The sequence below is a fragment of the Pelophylax lessonae genome, assembly GCF_965119305.1.
Source record: "Pelophylax lessonae genome assembly, chromosome: 2".
In the NCBI taxonomy this organism is placed as follows: domain Eukaryota; kingdom Metazoa; phylum Chordata; class Amphibia; order Anura; family Ranidae; genus Pelophylax; species Pelophylax lessonae.
The window spans coordinates 290,073,169-290,086,360 of NC_138769.1; the positions used below are offsets into that span (position 1 = coordinate 290,073,169).

Sequence of the window (13,192 nt, forward strand, 5' to 3'; positions counted from 1 at the left end):
TTTCTTTGTTGCTAGGGCTTTAGAATCTCCAAGGGTGATGATGCAGAGCTGAATGATGCACAATGATGTTTGGGGTGGAAAGGTCTCCTTTAACATGACAGTCAGGCAACTATCAACAACAGCCTCCAAATTTTATTTTGTGACAGATTCATTTTTGGTGCTTATTAGATCCATTTGGGGCAGAAATAGGCAGAGTTAAGCTAACTAATAACATGAGATGTGGTCAGAAAAACAAAATATACAAAGATATTTTCACAAACGTGCACAATCATGATAACTGAACACACACCTGGCACTGGTAATATCCCTGCATAGCCAACATCTTCAATTTCGGCTATTTCTACCATCCATAGACTGCCCGCTAAAGAACATCTGCACAGCTTGCCTTCTGTCTATATAAATACATTTTTTTGATCCAATAATTATCAACTATATCAGGTCATGATGACTTCATGCCTACAGATAAAGTATTTTAGCAGCACCTATGACTATAACCATTTCAGATGGACAGGATGACCCCCTTCTTACAAAAAGACACAAGACATTAATATTGACCCTACATTCATTATAGACCTTACTCAAGTATCCTTATTTAGGTTTAGTGCGAAAAAAAACAAGACAATCACACAAAAATAAATTATTATACATAACATACGGTCTACTAAAACCACAATAAAACAAAAACAGCAAGGCACACTGGAGCATGGATTTCATAAACTGTCATAAAAGGTTGGTTATTGGTTGAATTAGATGGACGACTATCTATGCAACTATATATATATAAAGAAACATAGGAGCTGTTAAAGCTCATCTCAAAACAGATATAAAAGGTGCACATGAATGTAGCTCTGTTTTCATGAATACACTTTTTTTCTTTTTTACAAATAATGTAAGTACCTTTTTTGACTTGGTATTAGCTTTTTGCGCTCCCAGTAGAGCAGAGTTCAAACTGGTTGAGGAAGGAGCAGCATAAAAAGACAATTAGTGCTGTAGTGCTTATTTACAAACAAGTGCTAACAAGGACATGCTGAAGAGAGCGGAGTGACAAAGAGATTTGTGTCTTCTGCTTCTCTTTTTACTGTCCAGTCACTAGCTGGAAAGGCACAAAATCAGTATGTTTTACTTAATTGCAGTAGCAAAAAAATCAGGTCCCCTGCCCTAACAGGCAGCTGTGCGACAGAGTTGTGTAAATTCCAGAACTGAATGAACAGAAATACAAATTCTAAGGCAGGTAAGACATCTTCAATGTTGTTTTTTCAGTGTGTATTTAACGGTTTCATCTGTGTATTCAACGGTCAGGTTTAAATCATTGAAGCAGGAGGCTATATATGAAGGAATTCAGAAAAAAAAGCAATATCAAAGAATAACAGACAAGTCTTGATCTTCCGTTTGTATTTACAATGACATTTAAGGTTGAAGGAGCTTGAACTATGATATTCACGTTTGACTTTTCCTCTTTGGTAAGTATATGTCCAGCACTTGGTTCATGATCACTAATGCAGGGTAGAGAGGCAAGACAAGGCAAACATACCATGCAGGCCCCTTAATTTGAGCCTGAAACCAGTCTGAATACAAACCTAGAAGAACAGTGGTTGTTGCAAGTAGGTATACCAAAAGGCCACAAGTGGCATGGTACAGCTTGAGACGGGATACTGCAGTCACCCGGGCAAATCGTGGACAGAGTAGGCCAAATCCACACACAGCCTGACAACATGTGGCTATCAAGGTAGTTACACCAAGAATGCTGTGCCATGAAGTTAAGTGTGGCTGTTCACTGCGGTTTTTACTGCATACTATAAAGGATATTCCTGTTCCTGCCAAGATAGGCACACACAGCTGTAGGAGCCAATGAAGTCGAGTCTTAGACTTCCGAGATAGAGGGCAGAGAGGTGAAGTCTCTGGGGATAACAGCAACACAGCTTCTGTCATACAGAGGCAATACTAGAAAGAAAAAGAGATAAATGTAAAAATTAAAAACAATTATGTCAGGATCAGCATTTTTGTTTTACCACACATCTCCTATATGAATAAGAAAAACATGCAGTCTTGTCTTTCATATTTCAAATCACCTGAACAGGATTCTAAATGCAGATAATACACAGATCATCTGCTCTAAGCATACCTTTATTCTTATTATGGTCTTTTTTAAATTATATTTTCCAAAGCAGCAAAACTGTAATGTAACTCCGTTGACTTGGCCTCTACTCCGCTTCGAAAGAAAACACAAACAAGGCTTTTTCTTCTTCAACACTTAAAGTGGAGTTCCACCCATTCTAGTGACTTTAGATGTATGTAATCCCCTTTAAAACGACTATTACCAATGGAAAGTTTTTTTTTTTGTTGTTGCTAGTAAATACCTTATTTTCTGCTTTATTTATCCTCTTCTCATTTCCGGGTCCGGTCGGCGATTACGTCATTCGGCGATTCGCAGTGTGTGCTGGGATGTATCTCAGGGCATGAAATCTCGCATTATTACACAGGAGATGAGCTGTACTGCGTGCTCTGCCCCGCCTCCTCTCAGTGAGCGAGGACTGAAAGCATTATATCCTCACTGAGCTCACTGAGAGGAGGCGGGGCGGAGCACGGCCTCAATACAATACATACAGTACAGCTCACTGAGAGGAAGGGGGCGGAGGCGGGGCAGAGCACGCAGTGCAGCTCATCTCCTGTGTAATAATGCGAGATTTTATGCCCCAAGATACATTCGAGCACACACTGCGAATCGCCGAATGACGTAATCGCCGACTGGACCCGGAAGTGAGAAGAGGATAAATAAAGCAGAAAATGAGGTATTTTCTGCCGCACTTGTTAAATGCCGCTCGTCGCCTGCTCCCGGTGTTCTAGAAGCAGACGAGGGTGCCTGACAGAGCGGCATGGATCTCACTGCTAAACAATATTATGGCGGCTGAGGAATGGATGGCCCGGTGTAAGGACCGTTATGACAAATTTTACATGAAATGGGCAGTGTGGATAGACTATACGGCCTCGGGAGCGTATAGTGGTGGCTGAACCTGCTATGTGATGGACTTTTACCACGGACCCCTGCTGAATCTGACAGCATCGAGACGATGCTGCATTGTTGTTATACCCCTCTTATTGTAATATTGTTTTAAGACCTTTGGACTCATAATGATGATAGATGTGTTCAAGTGTTGCCTGCAAGGGCCATCACCCTTGTTCATTTTCCCTAGTTGCTTTGCACAAGGTTCTCTTGATTTTTGGTTACAATGACCTCTTACCATTAATGTTGCACTGTCCAGTGCCCTTGATGGGTACACTTCCTTGTGTATCTTGTTGTACCTATTATCTTTGCCTTTTTGTCTGTTTTTATGTTTGCATTCAAAAACTTAAATAAAGATTTAAAAAAAAAAAAAAAAAAGTAACGGTCCAAACACTTAACCTTGTGGTACACCTCTAACAACCCTAGACCATTCAGAGTATACATTATAAACCACTACTCTCTGAATACGGTCTTTTAGACAGTTTTCTATCCATTTACAAACTGATTTTTTCAAGCCTGTAGACTTTACCTTACACATTAGCCGTGTTTGTGGAACTATGTCAAACACTTTTGTAAAATCCATGTATACCATGTTTACAGCAACCCCCCTCTGTCCACGGTTTTACTTACCTCTTCAAAAAAGAAATCAGATTTCTCTCTTTCATTAATCCATGCTGTCTGTTGCTTAAAATATTTTTTTTTTTAGCGAGAACTTATCTTTTGGTCTTATATTAAACTCGCCAGTATCTTTCCAACTATAGAAGTTAAACTAACAGGTCTACAGTTACTTGATCCCTTTTTTAAATATAGGCACCACATTGGCCTTACATGAGCTTAATTCTTTTAGGATCCTTGGGTGTAAACCATCTGGTCCAGGTGCTTTATTTACATTTATGCTGTCTAAATAATTCTGGACCATATCAATTTTGAGCCACAGTGGATCATTTGGGCATGTATCAAACTATCAATACCATCCTCAAAATGGACATGAGCACCCTACCCTCATGCTCTTTTGTATACACAGAGATGAAGAAAGCATTTCATACATTCATTTTATTTTTGTCCCCAGTCACCCACTCTAGTTTGTTTTGTAAAGGGCTTACATACTCAGACCTGACCTTTTTACAATTAATATATTTGAAGAATCTTTTGAGGTTGGTCATACTCCCTTTTGCAATCTGTTGTTTGTTTTGAATTTTTGAGGCCTTGATTTCCTATTTACATATTCGGTTATATACTTTGTAACATTTAAACGATGATAGTGTTTACATTTATGTGTTTATATTTTTAAAGGGGTATTATCTTATTATTTATAGCTTAATTTGGCCATGACCCACATAAGTTTTATTTTTAGCCTTTTAAACTTATTGCCCATGGGAATATATTTTGCAGTGTGTTCACATACAGTGTTTTTGAAGAACTTACATTTCTGTTCTATGGTCATTGATGCCAATATTTCCTCCCAGTCTAAGACTTGGAGAGCAGCCCTCATCCTTGGAAAATTGGCTCCCTTAAAGTGTTTATCTTTCCAGTATGTACTTCTTGTTTTCAACCAACATTAAATCAAAATATGCTATGGTCATGGCTACCCAGATGTTCTTTTATATGAACATTAGTAATACGCTCTGCATATCTTGAGATTATAAGGTCCAGCAGAGCATCATTCCTAGTCTGGGCCTCTATGAACTGTACCATATAATTGCCTTGTAATAGATTTATAATTTTTTGCCCTTTAACTGTCCCTGCAGTACCATTACTCCAGTCAATTTCCAGGTAGCTTAAACCCCCCACAATTATCATTGTCCCAGCCCTTGCAATCTGTGCAAGAAGCAAAGTCTCTACTAATCATGAACATTGGGTAGCTTAAAACAAAATGTCAATATATTATAGGATAGGTAAATGGACACCGGCAAAAAAAAAAAAAAAGAAAGGAAAACTTGCAGTTTTGTAGAACGCAATGAACCATCACACAGAGAAGAGAAACCTCTGTTTCTGTGCTGTACTCCAAGAAAAGGATTTTACAGGTACAGTAAATACAAAAATTATTTTTCGTACATCACGGGACACAGAGTATGCTATTATTCATGTCTACCTGGTATGTCCCAAAGCAGTGCACATGAGGGGAGGAAAACAGCAGCAAGGGTGAGGCCCAAACAAACTATTCAGCATGGCGCAACACACAGCTGACAGTATCCTCAGTAGAGCTACACTAAATGAAGGGTGCGTTCCCTTACGCACCATAAACCATAGGTATTTAAAATATAACTTTTATTCATTCCTATACTGAAGATTGAGTACACACAATGATGAATAATCAAGCCCAAAAGAGATGATAGATAAAGAGGAAAGAGAAGACACTCACTCTCTATGGAGTCTCAAATTGTGCCTGTTTAGACAAGATGGTCAATAAAATCTAGGTAGCCTCACACCATCAGTTATGCTTGCTCCTCCTGTTCATCAAGTCAATCTAAAAGCTGTATGGCTCTATCTCTCAGGTTCATTATATATTTATATATCCTAAATATCTTCTCTTATAGCAAAGATATCCACTGGAGCTAGTATCTGTATGTTCACTGCTCACAAAATCTAATGGCTGTCTGACATTTGAAGCAGCAAATATTACCTGCCTGGTCTTAATCTGAAGGCTAGAAAAGCTGTTAAAGTCTGCCTCATAAAAAAAATCTCTCTCATATAAGCTCTTTTATCAAGTTGGTCTCAGAGAATATAACCTGTTAAAAACTGGATAGCTACACACTTAATTTGGCTGTCTATTCTTGCTTGTCAAGCCTTCCTAATATCTACTCCTCTCCACTTAGTAAAAGAATTTGTGAAGGTGTGCACAGACGACCAGTGGCCACCTTGCAAACTTGCATCACTGACGCCAGATGGCGGAAGGCCCAGGAGGAACTAAGCGCCTGCATAGAATTCGCCTTAGCAGGGAAAGGAGAATACCTTGATTGAATAGAACTGCACCACCGTCGGCTTGATCGATCTGGAAATGGTCACGGAAAATGCAGCCAAAACCTTGTGAGGTCCATCTGTAAGGACAAATAGCGAGTCTGATTTCCTAAACAACTCTATTGCCGCCAGGTACACCCTGAACACCTGAACCACTTTCAGAGAACTCAAGGCAATCTCCTTAGGATGCCTAGGCTTAGGACACAGGGAAGGCAACACCATGTCTTCATTCAGATGGAAACCAGAAACAGCCTTAGGAAGGAATGATTGACAAAGACCAAGCACCACTTTATCTCTGTAAACCACCAAGGTGAATGACAAGACAATGCTGCCAGCTTTGACGCCCTATGCGCAAAAGTAATAGCCACCAGAGGGCTACCTTCTGGGACGATGTAAGCAGAGGAATCTTGTGAATATTTTCAAACGGCGGTTACCGAAGAACCAACTGAACCAAGTTGAGATCCCACAAGGGCAACGGAGACCGCACTGGGGGAACCAAGTGGCGAACCCTCTGAACAAAAGTGTGAACCAAAGAATGCGTAGCCAAAGGACATTGAAAAAAAAAAAAAAAACGCAAAGGCTGAACCTGGTCCATGATGGTACCCAAGGCCAGACGCTGCTCAACACCTCAGTGGAGATAAGCCAAGCTCCAAGTCACCAAAAAGGAGCGGGGGTAAACCCCAAGAGATTTACACCCGCAAAATCCGCTCTTCAAACGCACTGGTAAATCTTCCTAGAAGTATATTTACTAGCTTGAAGCAGCTTGGGAAGCACCGATTCAGACAACCCACTATCCTTCAGCACCTGGCTTCCCACAGCCAAGCCGTTAAAGCCAGCGACTGTAAAGCAAGATGGAAGATTGGCCCTTGAGCCAACAGATGATCTCTAAGAGGAAGTCTCTAAGGTGCATCGACGACCAACCGTTTCAGATCTGCGTACAAAGACCGGCGAAGGCTAGTCTGGAGCCACTAGGATGGCCGTAATCCCTTATTGCCTCGAGCCTACGCAGGAGTTTTGACAGAAGTTCTAGAAGATGAATGATGTATATCAGATGATACCGGTCCCAAAGGGAGCTACCTGTGCGTCTGTGGTGTCGCCCAGAGGATCCCGATACCGTGCCACAAACCAAAGCACCTTCCTGTTGAGACGAGAGGCCAAACAGGACCATCCCAAGAGTTCCCCACCAAAAAAAACGCCACCCCACTTGGAGAGGCTGGCATCTGTGGCGACCACCGTCCAGTACAGGGGGAGGAAGATTTACCCCGAATCGCCGGAGAGCATAGCCATTGAAGCAGGGACCCTCTCGTACCCCAGCTCAACAGGGTCAGATTGTCCTGAGACTGTGGATTCTTGCCCCACATGGCAAGATTTCTCTTTGCAGAGGTCTCTTGTGGACAGATTTTGGAACTCGTCTCATGAGAGGGACACCCTAGCTGAGGCCAAATTCAGAACAGACCCAGATAGTCCAACTAGGAGGACGGAACCGGAAGCCGATAGCTGGAAAATGAATTTCCAACCGAACTCTTGCAGAGTCCACACAGTAATCTCCCGGTTTTCCTTCAGAGCAGTCGAGACTCTGCTCGAAGAAGATCATCCAGGCATTCCAGTAGCGCAATCTCCTGCTGGCACAACAATGCCAACACTGAGGCCAACACTTGCGAAAAGCTGAGGGATTGAGGGGAGATCTCTTGATAATGCTCCTTGGCCACGACAAGCGGAGGAAGCGAGAATGACCGACATATGGTAATATGAAGGTAAGCGTCCTCAATATCGATAAGAGGCCAGATGATCCCCCTGAGATAAGGATGCCACTACCGTACGAATGGACTCCATCTGAAACATCTGTACCCGCACAAAGCGGTTCAGAGCTTGAGGTCCAAGATTGGATGTACCGCACTTTCCTTACTGGGACCTGCAAACATATTTGAATAAAACCCATAACAACGGTTTCGATTCTGAGTGGGGAACAATCACCCCTTGTAGTAGCAAGTCTTGCACTGCCCCGAAGAGACCTCACACCAGACGCTACAAAGGGAAGATCACAAAAGGCCTTCTGGAAAGTGTGGTCCGCAGACCAGCATTTTAGCCATATCATAGGCCGAAGGATCATTGCTGTCACGGACAGCCCAGAGACTAGGAGAGCCGCATCCAGACAGGCATGACAGACGAACTACTGTAACCCCTGGACCAACTAGTCCGCCAGCTTCACAAAGGCAGGAGGAAGCTGTTTCCCCTCCAGATCCTGGCGCAAAAGCTTTGCCCACTCGGGAAGGTCAGGGACACCAATGCCATGGTGAACACCGGTCTAAGGACCGAACCAGCCACAGTAAACATGTGGCGGTCCAAAGTCACAGCTCTCCTGTCAAAGGGATCTTTTAAAACCGGAGACTCCTCCACCAGAATTAGGGTGGATTTATTCAGCCTGGAGAACTGAGAGTCCACCACAGGTGGGACTGTCCACATACTCAACAGAGACTCCTCTTGGGACACCGTCAATCGAAACTCTTAGGCACCGCCATATTACGTTTAGAACAACTCCACTGACTCGTGACAATTGTGTCACAGTAGGCGGGAAAAAAGGGAATACCTTTGCCGCTTTCGAGAAACTGCGGGCCCCAAGGGGACCGATGCCTCTGACGCAGCCGCACCCCTCATGTTTAAAGTTTCCCACACCGATAAAATCAGCGCATCCACCAGTGCCTTTTCATGTGCATATACAGTAAAAGAGGAATCATCCTCACTGTGAGAGCACTCGAAGTGCATGGACACAGACCCAGTAAGGTCACTATATACTAAGCTTACCCAGAAAACAGAACAAGCAGGGGAGGCCTTCGACCTCAGTCCCACAAGGAGTTGCCAGCCAAAGGTCCACAAAATGGGTCCTCCTCCATAGAGGACATAATAGGACATAGCCCTCTGAGACTGTTTAGAGGGGCTGGGGGGATGGAGGGGAACCCCCCCCATAAATGAACCCCTTTATAGTAGCGATTATCTGCTCTTTTTATACTATAAAAGGGCTCATTTTAGTTTCTTTAACCCCATTATGACAGATGTTACAATAAAAAAAAGCATGCTGCTGCTACTAAACATCCTAGGCCCTGGTTCACACCTATGCCTTTTTAGTGCTTTTTGCAGAAACGCACTACAGTTCATTTAACCACTTAAGGACCGAGCCCATTTCAGACACATGTTGTTTACAAGGTAAAAAGTATTTTTTGCTAGAAAATTACTTAGAACCCCCAAACATTTTATATATTTTTAGCAAAGACTCGGGAGAACAAAATGGCGGTCGTTGCAGTATTTTTTGTCACGTGGTATTTGCGCAGTGGTCTTTCAAACGCCATTTCTTTGAAAAAATTACCTTTCACTGCATTTAAAAAACTAAACAGTCAAATTAGCCCATTTTTGTATATGAGGAAAGATGGTGTCATGCAGAGTAAATAGATACCCAACATGTTACGATTTAAAATTGCGCACACCCGCGGAAGGGCGTCAAACTACGCTCAATAAAAATCTCCATAGGCAACGCTTTAAAAATGTTTATCGGTTACCAGTTTAGAGTTACAGAGTAGCACTTTTTTGAAAATGATTGCTTTCGCTCTGGCAATCGCGGGAATACCTCACATGTGTGGTTTAAACTGCGATTTCATTTGCGGACGCAACTTCCGTATACGGTTTCTTTCATGCGCAAGCTCACGGCTACTGGGGCGGTTACAATTTTAATTTTTTTTTCTATTTTATTTATTTTTTTAATTTTAGCACAGGTTTTTTTTAAAAAAAAAAAATCTGATCACTTTTATTGCTGTCACAAGCAATGTAAACATCCCTTGTGACAGCAATAGGAAGTGACAGGTACTCTTTATGGAGGGACCCCTCCACTGCACTTCAATGTATTCAAAATGCCAAAAATTGCATTTTTGAATACAGTCACTTTTTAAATTCGGCGCCGTTAGCCGCCGAGTAACCCGGACGTGACGTCATGGACGCCGCCTCCGGGTTACGTCATCGGAGACCCGATCGAAACAGCATCCAGCAGAGCCGCGGAAGGTGGCGGGGGGTAACAATCAAGCCACATCAGTTGTTACGCCTGAAAGCCGACCGCCCGCTCTCAAAAATGGTACCAGGATGATGCCTCTAGCTGCAGGCATCACCCCGGTACACCCACTTATTGCATCCGACGTAGGGCTACGTCGATTTGCGGTAAGTGGTTAACTTGGTTTCCTATGAGACACGTTTACATCTATGCTTTTTTCAGCCGCTGCGTATTTGGTAAGGGTCAAGGACTTTTTTCAACGCAAAACAGTGCTTTTTTTGCTTTTTTGGATCAATAATGGAGAAGCTGCAGTAAAAGCATGTAGTGCGTTTTTGCCACGATTTGCGGTTTTTAATCTGCCCAACAACAAATTGGCCAAAAAAAAAAAAGCATAAAAAATGCAAAACGCCGCAAAATTGCATGTGCAAAACTTAAAATAGAAAAAAGGAAAATATATGCGCTCAGAACAGTGAACAATAAACAGTGTAAAACATGTATATAGAAGGCAGCTAGCTCAATAGACAGATTACAATCCGATATGTGGTAATAAACAAGTTGGGAGCTGTGCCAAAACATGCATTCATATAAAAAAGAAATATCAAATAATAAATTCCAAAAAGTCTTTATACAGCAGTGAGGAAAGAAAGAAACCAGTTCCGGTCAGTCAATGACCAGTGTATGTAGCAGGAAAGCCTATTTCCACCCTGTGATGACACTCAGGGCTCCTTACCAGAAAGTTTGACCCTCCTTTCACAGAGTGGTCAAACTAGCGCCAATAGGATAATAGTACACTTGATGTGAATGGGTAGATCCTTTTCAATTCCCCCAGCTTATTAGGACTTCATTCCTCCAATAGGTGATACAATCAAAAGGTCCCACAACACTGTCATTACGGGCCAATAGTGAAGTATGTCTTAACAAGATATTTTATTGAAGGTAGTGCACTTACATAAGTTCACTGTAAAATCAGCATGTAGAGAGATAAACCGCGGTGTGTATAGTGTGCTTCACATCGGTACATCCGCCTTTCGCGTATCGTCACAGGTCTGACATCATCAGAGGCGTGGTTTACCAACGTGAGCACGCATAATAAAGTATAGTGCCCGGAAGTGACGTACCCGGAAGTAGTCACTTTGTGCGTTCCACTTAGTGCGATACCGTAACCATATGGATAGGAAGCATTAGGAGTCACTTAAGCCCATGTGTGTGTGTGGGTGTGTGTGTGCCTTTGTCTGTAACTGTGTAAATCCAGGAAGTGGTCAGCAGCTTGAGATGCCCACAGTTAAAATGGTTGCAGCCAGATTTAGTGGAGAGATATTTCTGCAGCATATTTGGCAAGTACAGAATCACAGTATATATAAAATATGCAAAGTGGTTGGAGTGAAGCTTCAGAATGGTAAAGACGTTTTTATTACAAATTATGTGAGCAGACTGCAGTTACTCTTTAAAGTTGAAAATTGGCCTGGGCAGGAAGGGGGTAAAAGTGGCTAGTAAGAGTATTGTAAGAAACTCTATACAGAAATGTGTCTGCCATTAAGGTAAAGGTATCATGTGACAACAGTTTGGATTTATGAAAGACAATGTGCTTGTCAGGCCAACCTGTTATCATTTATGAGGATGTGAGAAATGAAATGGTGATAGTTCAGGGGACATACAGTACACCCCTTTCAAAAAGAAAGATTTTAATCAAGATCTTAATGAACAGAACAACAATTTCCCAAATTTTGACAAAAATTGGATTTTTGTCTTACTGTAAAATCCTTTTCTCTGATGTTCATTGAGGGAAACAGCTCCAGACCTTCTTGACCATTGGGTTTTGCTGCACCCTACAGGAGTAGAACACTAGGCAGGAAAAAACTTTACCATGCCTATGGGGCAGTCCCAGGGGGTAAACTCCCACTTCCTGCTATAGGCACTCAGTTTTGTTGCAAGCAGTGTCAGAAGAATATATTCAAGTAGTAAAACAAATCTCCTGCGCTCAAGTAGAATCTGAAGGAGTAGAGAGAGGTGCACTTCAGACTCAGGTGGTAAAAAAAGGCTACTGGTCTTGCTGCCCCCTCAGGATCAAGGGTATCCAGAACCAACTGGGAGAAAAGACAAAAAAGAAAAGAGGGCGCACCGACCTAGTGCATCACCACTAAAACCATTTATTAAAATATTAAAAAGTATACAGAATACTCACAAGGCAGGTGTGATAATACACACATCAACATTGCATATACAATCTCCAAGGTAGCCAAGGTCCCATATGTAGCAAATAGGCATGCAGATTGTCGCATGGGATTATTGTGGCTGGGCTGACGTGTTTCAGGGGCGAACCCCCTTCCATTAGAGCCAGAGAAATTGCATCAGCAGCAATTTCTCTGGCTCTGAGGAAGGGGGTTCGCCCCTGAAACGCGTCAGCCCAGCCACAGTAATCCCTAGATTAATAGAAGCAGATTTTCTAGCTTTTAACAGCGTGGCAATTACCGAATACGACACCACCCTATCCTTCAGCACCTGGCTTTCAATAGCCATGCTGTTAAAGCCAGTGACTGTAACGCATGCTGGAAGTTGGGCCCTTGAGCTAGATCTTCTCTGAGAGGGAGTCTCCAAGGGATGTCGGCGACCAACCGTACAAGATCTGAGTACCAAGTATGGGGAGGCCAGTCTGGGGTCACTAGTATGACCTGAATCCCTTCTGCCTCAATTTTTTCCAGAAGTCTTGGCAGAAGTTTCAGAGGAGGAAAAGCATATATCAGACAAAACTGGCCCCAAGGGGCGACCAGAGCATCTATGGCGTCAGCCAAAGGATCCCGAGACCTCCGGATAAAGAGACCATCCTCCCTGGTCCAACACCTGCCGACTGAGGTAGTGGGCCTGCCAATTTGCAACTCCTGGAATATGCACAGCAGAGAGGGCTGTTCTAAAGCGCTCTGACCGCTGTAGAATGCCGGCAACTTCCCAGGCCGCTAGGACACTTTTTGTGCCCCCTTGGTGATTGACATATGCCACGGCCATGTCCGATTGAATTCTGACTGGGCGCCCCTGCAGACAGACAATCCGTCCAATGGGTCAGGCAAAGCCTGATCGCCTGAAGTTCCAGGATATTGATCGGCAGTCTGAACTCTTCCAGAGTCCAAACCCCCTGAGCACAATCCGTGCCCAAGATTCCTCCCCACCCGGACAGGCTGGCATCCGTGGTGACCACCGTCCAGTAC

General features: G+C 43.0%; 1 protein-coding gene across 2 annotated transcripts in view; it reads right to left on the reverse strand.

Annotated features, from left to right (window-relative positions):
• Positions 1 to 1,437: 1,437 nt before the first annotated feature.
• CYB561D1 (cytochrome b561 family member D1) overlaps positions 1,438 to 13,192 on the reverse strand; it is a gene marked incomplete at its 3' end in the record, with an annotated part of 89,535 nt that continues 77,780 nt past the window's right edge. For both annotated transcript variants that reach the window (XM_082246188.1, XM_082246189.1), the window contains exon 4: positions 1,438 to 1,941. In XM_082246188.1, the coding sequence (XP_082102314.1) occupies positions 1,438 to 1,941 (504 nt within the window). The remainder of the gene's footprint in view (positions 1,942 to 13,192) is intronic.